Source organism: Thermobia domestica, chromosome 11 (assembly GCF_964235325.1).
Source record: "Thermobia domestica chromosome 11, izTheDome1.hap1.1, whole genome shotgun sequence".
Lineage (NCBI taxonomy): Eukaryota > Metazoa > Arthropoda > Insecta > Zygentoma > Lepismatidae > Thermobia > Thermobia domestica.
Genome location: NC_137464.1, coordinates 211,070,717 through 211,085,686, shown reverse-complemented (window position 1 = coordinate 211,085,686; position 14,970 = coordinate 211,070,717). Strand labels below are relative to the sequence as shown.

Genomic DNA, 14,970 nt, shown 5'->3' with positions numbered 1-14,970 from the left:
GCGCAGTATTCCTCCCAAGAATAGTTTAGTAGGGCTTTGCCCTTCTTGAGTTCGGTAACCGCTCCTGGAGCTAAGATAAGTTAAATTGTGTTTACTGCTGTTCAATTCATTGCAATTTTTACTATATAAATATCCTTACTAATATATATCATACATAAATCTTATTTCTTTAAAAAATACCGTAGTAATCTAAATTTGATATCTACATTTAGCAGTTTATATAATATCTAGCATAATTTACTTCGTATCCACTCTCAAAATGTATTCAAATTTTGTAAGAAACAAATTAATATCTTGCAAATGTTAGCAACATCTTTTAACATGATTAGGATTGCAATCCGATTTTAAATACAAGAATTCACCACTCCGAAAAATATTTTTATTCTGTTACGTATTGTAACAAACTATTCTGATTTTACTGCCGTAATTAATGCTATTTCAAGCTTAATAAAATACCAATTCAGTATTTGTCTTCAAGTAGTGTCGGCACGAGACGAGAAATATCATTTTAAATTCGAGCCGAACCGAAAAAGATGACAATTCTCTTCGTTTTCGAGACGTGACGAGAAATTTTACGAGCCTTTGTGGACAAACACTAGCTCACCCGAGTCTTAGATCTCGAACACTGTTTTAGCATCGCGTGATTCATAGTATAAAAGCTATCAACTGATGAGGCGATTGTATGAACAGCATTTATCAACGTTTAAAAGATACACAAATAAGTACACAACCTACTCCAATAATAAATATAGTTTAAAAGTTCTTGTATCACATTCTTCGTGAACCTCTCGTGATTCTGATAAGTTGTAGATAAAATTAAGCAAAAAGCAGGGCATAAATTTTGACATAAATTTACAAAACAAGGCAAGAAAGGATTCTTCGAAGTTCAAGACGAGTCTAAACTTCTAGAAAATTTACCAGGCGAGACGAAGAAATCTTATTTGTCGTCTCGCAAGCAACACTACCTTGAAGACTGAAGGAAGTTCTAGAAAAAAAATGTCAGGTTGGCGACCAGAGAATTGAATAATGGAATGTATCCAAATGAGATTCGCTAACGTTACTGTCTGTTATAGTTCGTAAGGCAGGACCAAAGAAAACATCAATGGCGTGGCGTGGATTTGAACGCAACTGTAATATTTCATGCATTATTCTTGATATGAAATGAATAATTGTTATTATTCAGGGTTTAATAAGAAATCTTTTTTATTGTTAAATCATTATTTTACAGTATTATTCATTTTAATGGATTATTTTGTTTATTTAAGGAAAGTGGTGCTTCCAGATGTTGGAAGTAGCGGTAGTTAAGAGTTAGTGAGCACATACCCTGAGATTTAGGAGTTGCTATGCATCATGCTGTGAAAATAAAATTAGACAACTGAAACGACTTTTACGTGTGTTACCTTCAGAACATATGATATGATTGTTTCCTTAGTGGATTTAGCTGAGTAAGTTAGCTTGAACTTATCAGGGCATTTAATAAGTGAATACTAGTGATTTATGAATGAACTAGAATTTAGAATAGTGAGAATAGGATTAGTTTTTCGCAACAGCTCGAAAGTTAATAGTAGTAGCAGACGATATCTTGTCTTACGGATATCTAATAGTTCATAACCACTATGAATCCTAGGATACAACATCATAACTTCCATGGACGGTACATTACTGTGAATCATCCTCTCATTTTAGTTATGAAATCTTTCAATCCTAAGCATGATCATTTGCATCGACTGTTAGAATAAATACAACAGTGACCGTGAACACCAGAGAAAATTCAGGGTTATCATCCGTGATGCATTTATTTTAAAAATGGCATTGTTTAACCATACAAAGTGATGTTTAGCATTGAGTATTATTATTGTTACTCATCCTACTGATAAGTTTAGGTCTTCGAGGCAGAATATACTTGTCAAAGCAGAACTTAATACTTTAGGTGTACCTAATTTAGATAATGAGGTCTAAACTTTGGTTTCCAATAAAGTACACATTTTAAAGAATGTACATAGTGACACCTAAATTGGACAACTAAACCCCCATTGCAGTGGATCCCCATATAGCAGTGATTCTCATTTTCTTGACTGACTACAAACTTGTTTCTTTTTTTATTACTAGTATAAATTATAACAGTATAAGATTAAAGGTTTCTAGAAAGTAGAATAGAAGTTTCTATGTAGTAGGCCTACCAAGCATTGTTGCTCCCCCTGAAGGCGTTGACTGTTACAGTCTGTCTCAAAAATGATTTTAACTATTTACCTAGGTATTAAACGCAAGCCGGTAGCGAGCCCAAAAATGTACGGGGGAGCCGGAAGAAGTTAGGGGATCCGATCCAAACATATTATAGTTCATCACCATATTATAGTTCATTTGCAAGCCTACTGTGAAAATTTTAGGGGGAGGCGGTAAAAATTTAGGGGGCTGCCCCCTAGACCCCCCTTGGATACGGGCCTGATTAAACGCTTAATGATTTTAAAATCCTAATGTTTCGCGACACACCAGTTGACCAGTTGGGAAACCCTCCCTATAGTATATAATTTTTATCGTCAATAACGTCGATACTACGTTAAGCTATGAAATCTACAAAAACATCACATTTAAAGATTTAAGGCTCGAAAACAAAAAATCGAGAATAAGTTCTTTTCACTCATAAAGAATTTATATATACAGAAGTTTTAAATTTATATTGTGTCACTTTACATGATAGAGCAAGAGAACACCCATCCCGAAATTGTAATTAAGTAAAGACGCCCAAAAAATATAGATTAGTCATACTGGAGAAGTATTCTACAGAATTTGATATGCTTAGAACGATTTCTGTACAATTTTCTGTAAATTACATATAAAATTGTACATCGAAATACTTTTCTACTCATTACGTAACAAAGACAAAATAAAATTATACAGGAGCATGAGACCGTAAATTTAAGATAGAATGCCGAGTATTGATATTCATAAACTTCCAGACATTCTTAGAAATGTGTTATCATCATCATCATGTTGGTATATTCACCCAAAGAATAAAAATAATGTCTGAGCGCTTTTGTTATTTTGTTTACTGTCTTTTGTAATGTATATGAGTTACGAGTTCTGTAGAATTATTGCAAAGAATTCACTGTCCAGCTGACACAACTCGGTAGTAAAATACTACATTTGATGCGTTGAGTATTCAAAACAGTCTACAGGACCAAAGTTCTTCTTGCTTTCATATTTTCTTTCATATCTCTGAATTCTCTTTGAATGTTAGGTATAAGAGTCATTGCAATATTAAATCAAATTCATATATTTATTATTATTATTATTATTATTATTATTATTATTATTATTATTATTATTATTATTATTATTATTATTATTATTATTATTATTATTATTATTATTACAATGTTTTTTAAGAATGAATGTACAGATTCTTATTTGACGTATTTCATTATCCTACTTGGTTTTGTTTGTTTCTTTGATTTTTCTGGATTTCTGGTATGTAGGGAGGGTCCCTGTTCGCACCAAGTGAACTTTATGGTGGACAAACATCGTGTGCGTGGGTTCTCTTGTTTCCTCACAATGTCTTCATTCTATCATATCATAATGCACTATCATCATCACCGTCTTCCTTAGTTGCAGCGCATAATCTTGAGACGTTAAAATAGACAATTGCGTTTCATTTTTCTGGTCGTTTTGCGTATTTAAAAAAAAAAAATGATTGTACCGAATTTGTGAAGTATCGTGTGGAGTCTAGATGATACGATAAGCGTGAAATCACATTTTCTCTAGAATAATTTATCAGTGCTTTTGAAGAGTAGAAGCCAGTTTGAAAGGATTTGCTGTTAATTACGTTCCATTTTGTCCGTGTATTATTTCAAACAACTCGTCTTTTGTTTTGCATACATGCTTTTCAAGCGTATTTCATTGTCTGAATATTGTTCATTAAGTTTTTTTCTTCATTGTTGAAACATGTGACATCTTTTGTGACAGTGCTTCTGTGCCAGATACATTTGCATCTAAAGTGTGAACAATGGTGTTCTTGTTTCTTCTCGTAATTATAGCATACTTATTTATTTTATTAGTACGTCATTTCTAGCTTTCCTGTCTTAACTTACACTAAAAATACAAATCGCTGAGCAACGCAACGTTTATTTAAGAATAATAAATGTGTGACAGTTTCGCCAACTAACTGAACATGTTGGCTTCATCAGACACTGAAGCCAGTATGTTGAGTTAGTTGGCGAAACTGTCACACATTTATTATTTTTAAATAAACGTTGCTTTGTATAGATATACCATGTTGACTTGACACCTAGTCTTCCGTTCCGAGCGCTGCTATCGGCTGAAGGAATTCCACTCCCTTTGTCTAAGGCTCTCTCGCTTAGCAACAGCTGAACCCTTATTGGCTCAACCGTGGGTGTGTCGAGGTGTGAGCTTTAGTTCGCATATTTACCACGGCTCAAGACATTTTGGCAGCACTATAGTAATTTGTATTTTTAGTGTGAGTTAGACAAGACTATGTGATTCTACAATTGTTGAATTTGCCTTAAACTTTTATTTAAACAACTTTTCCTGGTAAGAAAATCTAGGTACAGATAGCGTCCGTGATCAAGTTCGTGGCTTACTAATTTGGTAAACAAGCATGCTACAACTATTTTACATTTAATGTGTAGGGCAATCTTTCTAGATCTGATTATATTATTTTCAGTCTTATTATTGCACACGCCGCAAAAACACTTCGGTCCTCATTAACACAAGCATAGTAAATACAGAAAATGTATGTAAAGAGCTATTATTAACGTATCATATATAACTGAAAATGAATAGATTAGTATGAAGTTATGTTGCCTTTACTTCTAAGAACCATTTGAGTGCGCTTGGGCATTGAATCACTAAGACTTTGGAAATAATTTAAGTTCATGTCAATACACCACATTTTCTTCAATTCTGTTTGGAGAGTGTGTAGGTTCTGGAGCTTCTGTAGGTATTATTATGTAGACATCATGAACACTTGCGGCGGAGGGCTAGGGGTAGAACTGTCGTCCTGGATTTTGGAAGGGTCCTCAGTTTTCGGAAATACATGCCAAAACATATTGAGTTGAGTTGATTTTGAGTTTAACGTCCCGTTCAGCAGCGAGGCTATATGAGACGTGGACCTACTGATTAACGTGGAATCCGAACCACATGAGCTCCCGCCGGGCCAAAACATATTCATTTGATCTCATATACTAGAGCAAGTTACTAAATATTGTAAAGACTCTTCTCTTTTAGGTAAAAAATGGTACACGAAAGTTTGGACTTCCGATCATCTTTAATTATAAAAGGTAAGAAGGATGTGTGCATAAATAATGGTTGTTTTACAGGATGTATTATTAATGTACGCGTGCATCGAAGTCTGTATGTGTATTCGCGACTATGTTTATGTATTAGTCTTTCAACCCCCTCTTGGAATCGATTTTCATTCCCCCTTGGTATCAGTCTTATCCTCTTGGAAAAAATTCTGCCAGTATCCCTGTATATATGTGTTATTGTTGAAAGAAAAATTGGCTAAAGAGGTGCCTCTCAATCACGACACAGATAACTAAAAGGGATTCGGTGAACTAGTGATAGCTCTGGTGCAAAGGATCCACGGTTCAATCCTAGCCCAAGTAATTTTGTGGTGGGCAGCATCAATTCCGTGGATTTTCTCGGATTCTCCGGCTTTTTCCCACAGTCATTCACTTTCATTAATCAACCACCTCTTTTAGCTTACAGAGCATAACCTTGAAACCGGGGTTGGCTGGTTTAAACCAAGGTGGTTTAAACCATGGTTTAAACCAAAAAAGAAAGAATGAAAAATGCTTTAAATCGTGTGAACTTCATGGTGACGTTTCCACATATCAAACCATCCGCATACGTTTATGTACTTTTCACCTTTTAATCAAGGGGTCCCGTGTTCAATTGTCGGTCGAACCACAACCCATCTTTCAAGTGTAAACCAATTAGCGATTCGAGGTCCCTTTAAGCGAAAGTCTTCTTCGCGATAACCTTGGTATTTCATAAGGATGTTAAGCCTAAACATACGAAATGAAACCAAATTATATATTTCTACTTGAATGAATGCCTGTTGTTTTATAAAGAAGTTAAGATTGCTTAAATATATTGATAGAAATTGGCAAAATTTATCAACTACCTACGTAGCTTCCAACATCAACTTAGATTTGACTTTGTTTTAATTTTATTGAATGATACCTACATACCAAATTTGTAATTTAATACTTCAGTTTTAGCGTAGTGATTATGATACGTTGACCTTAAAAAATTATATACAAATACATTTAAAGTAATAACAGGATTTTCCCATTGGCTAAGGCGGGAGTTTCCCGATTTATATATAATTCTGGTATAATGTTTTTATTTGTGTGACTGTTTATCTTTTTGTCCTTCTGAAATGACTCTTGACAATAATATTAACAAGTAGGCCTATGTAAAGATCAATACAACGTATTTTTATCAGAAGTCCTTCGTGAGTGAGTCGGCAATCGCATTTGTGACCAATTAGTCGGTGTCTTCCCACTTGAGACAGTCCTATTACCGACAGGAACTGTTAACTGTCCTATGAGCGACCGATTCGATCTGTTAACTGCCCTATGAGTCACTGATTCGTTCATACTAAGATAATGGAAGAAGATAAGGTTCTCTCTTCTTTAACTTGTTAGGTTCTAAATTACATTAGCATAAAACAAAATGTACTATGAAAAATTTCGCTCTACCTGAATTTAGTACGTGAGAATACTCTCATTACATTAACAATCTTTTATACGTTTTTCCTAATATTATATTTTTGAATTAATTTCTATGAATACATTGACTCTATTAAGGGGAAAACTAACAAAATATTTAGAGTAGCTCCGCCTTTGAAATGAATGAAATGAAATTTTGAGTTTTACGTCCCACGGTTATGCCGGTTAGGCTAAAGGAGACGGTGATAATGAGTAATGAATGAAATAGTGGAATTAAGAAAGTGGGAGGAAACGGGAGAACCCCGAGAAAACCCACGCACACGGTGTTTGTCCACCACAAAGTTCACTTGGCGGGAGCAGGGTTTGAACCCGAGACCCCTAGCACCAGAGGTGAACGCTCTACCACTGAGCCATCGAGGCCCCCTAGCTCCGCCTTTGTCTGTGATTCTAATATAATTAAAAATTTCATGTTAAAATGATACGAAGCATAAGTTTAGATTGAATATGTTTATGGCATAAGAAATAAATCAGAAAGGAGGTAGGGGCGCCCGAAGAAAATTTTCTAGCGAAGGCCATCTCCATGGTTGCTGTATCACGTCTGGTATATCTGATATTTAATATATGTGGTTTGCTATATTACGTACCGTATACATTTTTGTGAGCCTGGGGGGCAACCCCTGCTTTCCCATCGGGCGCTCGTGGAAAGAGGGTGTTCACCACTTGAGGATATCAAAGAAATCTAAAAACACGGTGTATTCGAAGAAATTATTACACAAGTTAAAAATCTCTTGCAGGACTTAACAGTTCCTCTAGTTATAAGGTACTATTTCAGATTGCTACACGACAAGCTTTGTGTATAAGTCAAAACAAGGGAGGAAGGCAAATCAAGTAATTAGTTTACGTTTTAGTAGCTTACAATAGGGAAGAAGGTAGTTTAAAGACTTTGTTTACCTTTTGGATTGTTTAAAGTGAACTGCATTGTAATTGTTGGGATTGGTTGAGAATAGCCAATCAGACGTAAGGGATCTCAAAACCTGTCTTTTGTCATTGACATTTTTTTTTCATTTTATTCATGACGAAACTATTACACGTTTAAGTTTTTTTTTTTTTTCAAAATAAAATATATTACTGTGCTTAGTGAGTAATTAGATTTGAATCAAATTAAGTACAGAAAACAGAGCTTTTCAAGAAAGGGGATATTACAACTGGATTTTCAATAAGTACATAGGATATTCTTTTCATGGAAATATCCCTGTTGTCTCGTTCAATTATTTGATATGTTTTATGCCAAATCTAACTCAAAATTAAAATAAGTTTTATTTGCACTCACAGTAGAGGAAAAATATGTTTGATGAACAGTGTCACTGGCACGTACATATTTCATACCAAGGTTGTTCGGGCACTAATAACGCCAGAGGCAAACATACTTTACGAGATGGAATCATATCATCTTCCATCATCTCAATGTAAATGAACCGGTCGCTCATAGGACAGATAACAGTTCCTGTCGCTAATAGGAGTGTCGCTTTTGGGACTAATTCAATTAGTCCCGGTTTCGTGCCAAATGGACAATTTCTCTTGGATGTAAGTCGAGAAGCGGTTTGGATTCAGCTTTAAGCTTATGTGACCCCTTCCAGGATTCCAGCTTATGTGACCCCTTGTTGTAGCATAATAACACCAAGGCGAAACAAACTAATTTCTGTCCATATCTAATATAAATACATAGAGTAAATTATTTAAACCAAAAAACCTGGTTTAAACCAAAATAAAACATATTTAAACCAAAAAATCTGGTTTTTTGGTTTTTTCAATAAAAAACATGTTTTTTGCCAACCCCGCTTGAAACATAACATTCCAAGATTTCATTTAATGTTTTCTTAACAAAATTGAATGGAAACTATAATATTGATATATCTTACGCAGAATGTCTGCTGATAAGATTATTATAACAAAGAAATGTGTACATGAATTGTATTGTGACATTGATTTGTGAATTGTGATACTATCAATAAGAAACATAATGTGTTCAGAAAAGACATTGCATACTGTAAAAACAACTGTATTGTTTAATAAATAAATATCTAAATGCATTTTCATTGTCCCTACGTATATAACTAACAAAGGAAAATAAATTCATTATTTTAACCAAACCATTATGATTTAAGAAAAATAAATTCATCTCATATATCATTATGTTTTGCTTCCTCCCCCCCCCCAAGAGTTTCCTTATAGAAAATTGGATTTTGAAAATTCTAAGCAAACTTACTGATACGAATTGGCATAATAAAATATCGTTCAACCAGCACCAGAACTATCTTGCATCAGTTAGCTTATTAGGAGTGAAAGTATAATATTTTCTGTTTATTTTTACTAAGATATTGAAGCTACTTACCTTACGGGCACACGTAGAAGTTGTCCAAGCGTGGGATTAGATTTTCGACTTCTTAAATTTGTCTTGTAAATCTTGGCTTGTTTGTTATCAACTATTACGTATTCCAGGAGATCATGAAAACTATCCTCGATTTCTGTTGAGGATGGAATAGTACTTATTCCTAAAATAGTACCACTGTCAGCAAATGCAGATGCATTATTGTTGTTTCTATTATTGGCATTGTTACTGTTACTACCACCTGCAATATCTCCACTCGCGGACGTAGCACCAGCACCAGACATTTCACGGGAACCATTGTTACTTCGTTGAAGATATCTTTTTTGGAAACTGGTATATGGTTTATCTAGACCGGAACCTAATTTAACCTTTCCATGACTGGGGACTAGATGATGACCTGACATACCAAGGTCCATCTGGAGATCGATCACCAACAAAAGCGTGAACAACACAGTTGAAAGACAAACGCCCAAAACAACTCTTTCCTTCAGCTTCATGGTGTATGATGAGGATGATGACTGTTGATATCCTTTGGCACGACGATCACGTGTGGTGGTGACAATGTAATTGCTGGCTATTAGTCGTGTTCGTATCTTGTTGGGCCGGTGAAGGGGTGATGAAGAAGAAGCAGGTGCCACCGATGTTGGTCGCCGTGATGATGGAAACTCCGGAGGTGGAGGAGATGGTCTCTCTTTTGACCGATCGAATTTGGTATTGGGGTATATCAGGCGGGTCAACAGTCTTGGCAACCAACCAGCCCATGCGTGTAAGTGGGTCAACTTGACAGAGGTCAAGGTCAAATTCTGGAAACTGGAAAACACAATTTCCAATTGATATTTATTTTTTTAAGAGCAGAAACTTGAAATTCTTTCTTTCGTTTCACTTTTACTATGGATATACCCCCCTTTGTGTTGTGTTTAATGGAAATGGGCAGAAATGTACGAAATTAAAAGTGGTAGCTATTTAAAGATCTCCAGAAGTTTGTCACGCACTTTCGTCTGTAACGGACTTTGTATTAACTTCCGGTGAATAATTACAGTATTTCCCAAGCGTAGCAAAGTGCAGAAAAGTGTGATGAAAGTAGCTGTGAAGTAAGTAAATAATATTCTGACAGAAAAGTTACAAACATCATCATGTAATGTTAGAAGAAAGGTGTTAAAGATGGTGTTTGTATAACACAAACGTTAAGTGGAAAGAAAATATAAATATTACTTAAAGAAGAAAACGAAAATGTTTACGAAGGTTTTATGATTTCGAGTGAGGAGGTTGTCTCAGAAAATAGTCAAGACAGGACGTTCATTAAAAAAGATTTGTTTTTCTTTTTCTTTGCTCTCGTTCACCGCCTTATTTCTTGCTTCTTCAAAAGGTTAGTGTGATCGCCCACTGCTTTTTTTTTCTTCCTTGCTTCTCACGTTTGCCAGCGGACCAGTTTTGCAAGTGGAGTGCAAGTCATTTGAATAGAAGCAGCACACACATACACATACACAGCACACAAAAATATTTTTAACACAGTAACACGCAACTATTTAGTAGCATAAAAGAAAACAATACTTTTGTTGCAATTTTAAAAACAAAACTTTTGAATCTTCTTCGTTGTTGTCAACATGATTTTTGTCACAAATCTTTTGTGTTTCCGACGTAACTATATCACAACGAACGCTGTCAAACCTTATCAACGACTTGTGTTCAGAAAACTGATTACACGTGCTTGAACAACGACGTGCTGATAAAAACAAAGGGGAAACACACTTCATATAATTAAATATAAAGAAAAAAAGTTTTGATATATTCAGAAGCCGGTATTACGGCACAATATTACAGATGCTGGTTGCTCTATCTATTTCCTTTTTGTATATATATAAAAAAATAAATTCACATCACCACGCGACAAATTATACCCATGTCCCGACGACGTTTCGCATTTCGATTCACGCTAGCACGAAAGATAGCGAGTCATCACCGCAACGTAAAATGCTCTCTCCGCTGCGAGAGCCCGAGCAACACTGGCTAGCTTTTCAGCTGGGACGGCGGTGAAGTATAGGCAGACTGCCAACCAACTACTTGGGTTTTTTAGCTGGCGGTTCTGTCACACCGCGGCAGCACGGTATATCGTCACAGGAAAAGAATAATCATGGCTCAAAGAACGTAACATTCACACACACACACACATACATCGTTTGCTAGCTGATACTTAGAAACACACATACACACACACGAACGGATATAAACTGTGTCTTGCTTTGCGCACTATGTCAACAGATAAGTGAGGAGATAAAAAGTGAATTACATAGAGGTTTTGATACCAACGCGACATACATGGTTGCATATCAAAAATAAACGTAAAAAAAAAGAACCTAAAACCTTGTTTCTAACCCAACAAAAATCTGTTAAGTCACGGCAGATTAAACCAAGTTATTTCACCTATTATTATCACAATTATTTCAAATAGTTTATGACCTCTATTTTAATGGCTTTTAAATAGAGGGCATAAATAAAATTTAATTATAAGTCAAGTTGCACACGCACCCTCGTTCTGCGTACGTATACATTACAAGAAGACAGACAAACCTTGAGGACAACGTAAACAAAGAAGAGAAATAAAAACAAAAGAACGGATGAGAATCTATGCCAAGTTTCCTGATCAGTTCCGTTTGTCATTATTACCCAATCCGTCCGTGTTGGACTCTGATGTGCATATGCGTGGATAGAATACTTCTGTTTCAAGATTCGGGTATACATGCGTAATGTATGGCGTAACAGTATTTTTAAAATACAAAAAAAAAAAAAAAAAGAAAGAAAAAAAAAGAAAAGAAAGAAAGAAAAAAAGAAAAAAGAAAAGAAAGAAAGATGTTTAAAGGCACTAAAAACCATAAAAATAATCTTAAAAACGATAAAAAGGAGAAAATAATCTTTAAAAGCGTCAAAATGTTACTATTGTCAATATATATATATATATATATATATATATATATATATATATATATATATATATATATATATATATATGAGTCCAGCCAAACAAATTAATTTATTTATATAAATATGTTTGTGACTATGTTTGTGACTTAATAACTCTTGAACCACTAGACCGATCTCGATCAAATTTTCAACATAGATGCGGTTCAGTGGCGTAGCCAAGGGAGGGCCTGGGGGCCAGGCCCTCCTGCTCAAATTCTTGGCCCCCCTATCGGCCCCTCCATAAAGACTGATACTGACGGAGATATCAGGAGTTTGTGGGACTGGTCCACATATATTTCATTCAGTAAGTTCAGTCAGTGAATACCCACTTTTATCATAGATTTGTATTTGTTCCTCGTCAAAATATACATTTCTGAGAAAATTAAGCATTAAGCATTTCTGAGAAAATTACATTGTAGGAATTATGCAGAACGGTAAATCAGTGGTGACATGAATTTTCAACAGGATATACTAATTAATGCCCCTCCTTCAAATCTTATCTCAAAACTAATAATATTAATTTAGCATCAACTACAGGATAGTAGCATTAAGTTATTTCAACTACATTTGAATTTATTTTAAGGCTTTGAAACATCCGAGGCTCAGGGAATAGAAGGCAAATGAGTCAATAAGGCGATAAAAAATTTCCCTAGTGATACCGAGGAAGAAACTTGGTAATCTCCTTAGTCGAAATATTTACCCATGAGGGATCGATCACACCATCTTCCGAATCTTAAGCTGATATTCTACTACTGAGCTTTGGCCATTCGTTGTGGGTATAAAATATTTGTGTATTTGAATCATTAGATCAATCACCGGTCTACATGCAAAAAGTGAAAACTTTCAAAATTACAACACTGTGGAGCAATGGCGCCCACTTTTCAAAACTTATGTGGGTGCATACCAATAGTAGGACGTGTTATATGTTTTCAGGGGATTGTCGATATTTTTTGATTGATTTCCTTTTAGTTAAAATCTTTTATGAACACTGTCATAAAGGGCTGTGCTCGATTATATTCACAACATAGTTTCATTTTTTTTTATTGTTATTATTGCGGGGACTGCCTTTGACTAGGCAAGGGCGGATCCAGGGGGCGATCGGGGCAATCGCCCCTTCCCCCCCCCCGAAGAGATATTTTCTTATTTTATATATATAAATAAAACCCATCCCAAAGTTTGGAGCCCTTAAAAGTAGCAGTATGACAACCCACCGCCTCCCCCCCCCAGAAGTCGGTCTTGGATCCGCCCCTGTGACTAGGCCAGAGACAAACAAAGAAGAGGGCAATATATTGCTTGGTTGCCTTTTCTTAGATACAGTTGAAACAAAAAATTGTGTTTTAGATATTAGCAATTTTAACTTGTATCTCAATGTTTTAATTGCTTATTATTTTTTGATAATGGAAAGTGAGAAATTTTTATTTTATATTGTTCCTATCAAACTAAAAATTTTGTGGGTGCGCATCACCTACAAGATTATTTGTTTGCGTGCTGGAGCCCCATGTAGTCGGCGCTCATATTGTGGAGCCTATGGCTAAGCATTATGAAAGTGATCTGGAAATATTAAAATGAGAACTCAAAATCCTCCCAAATACAATTAAGTTCTATGAAGATGAGAGAAAACCAAAGTTGATTTCTTGATGAATTTCATTGATCTTTTTGTGTCTACAAAAACGCACTCCTAGAAACCTATAAGCTAGATGTCATCTCTGTACCGTGACTATACCAGTTTCTAGTGCTACATGTTAAAGGTAATTCTCATGTTTGAAAAGATTAAAGACATATACGCAATTCAATGACTGATAGGTTAAAAAACTTAGGATTATTTTATGTTGAAGAAAATTGCTAAATCGTTAGATCTTGAAGAAGTTGTTGATAAGTTTGCTGCTGCCCACAAGAATAGAAAGATCTTAAGTAGAGACATGAACCTATAAGTTAATTTCTTTACCTGTAAAGTGTATTTCTCTGCTTCCACTTAAATCAACCAGCCACACATATTTTAAACGCCATTATTAAATAACTACTTATGATATTTATATTAGAAATCAATTGTGATAATGTATCCTAGTTGTTTGAGGTAGTAAATTCTTACATTTTCACTGTAAAAGAGTAAAATCGTGAACAAGAAACATGAAAACATTTACCTTGAAAATACCCACTCATTATATATATATATATATATATATATATATATATATATATATATATATATATATATATATATATATATATATTAGGGTGGTCCAAATTTATATGGGGAAAATAAATTTAGGAATTTCTTTGGACTCATTCCCTAAAATGGTTCCATATGGAACCAAATTAAGCCAGGAGAAAAATTAGATCCATTGAATAATTTTAAATGGTGCCCCAAACGACCTAAAATTTTGAATGCAAAATTTACAATACATAGTGTCTGGGGAAAAGCTGGAATAAACTCTCGTAATTTAGAAACGGCTCAAGGGAATGAAAAGATGTCTTGGATAATGGAACTAGAGGAAGAGACCAACCTAATCTTGTATAGGTTATCATGGCAGCCGTCTTGAATTCCGCCATCTTGAATTCAGGTCAAAATTTGTAAATAGGAAAAGGGTCATGTGACATGTCTTTTTGAGGTAGCATTTCACCAGATGCACAAATCTGGTATTATTGTCAAGTTACCTATATTCATGTAAGAGTTATTACGTATGAAAAACAAAATGTTTCATGTAATGTTACTTTATTGCAGTTATGGAACACAGATATGTAAGAATTTTGGAAGTCTTACATAAACTGAAACAAACTGCTTGTTACGCTTTGAACTACAAATAAGTTTTTTCCATGAAGATGATTCATAGACCATTATGAGGAAAAAGAAAAATTATAACTTGGAAGAAATTGAAATATCCCTTATTTATGTAGTATCTTTTTGGTAAGTTATGAATCTTATTTGCT

The 14,970-nt window shown here is 34.7% G+C and overlaps 1 protein-coding gene across 1 annotated transcript in view; it reads right to left on the bottom strand.

The window, feature by feature from the left end:
- LOC145664704 (extracellular serine/threonine protein CG31145) overlaps positions 1-11,291 on the bottom strand; it is a 581,685-nt gene extending 570,394 nt beyond the window's left edge. Inside the window, exon 1 of the mRNA XM_081731569.1 lies at positions 9,088-11,291. Within this exon, the coding sequence (XP_081587695.1) occupies positions 9,088-9,581 (494 nt within the window). The 5' untranslated portion in view covers positions 9,582-11,291. The remainder of the gene's footprint in view (positions 1-9,087) is intronic.
- Between the last annotated feature and the right edge of the window lie 3,679 nt (positions 11,292-14,970).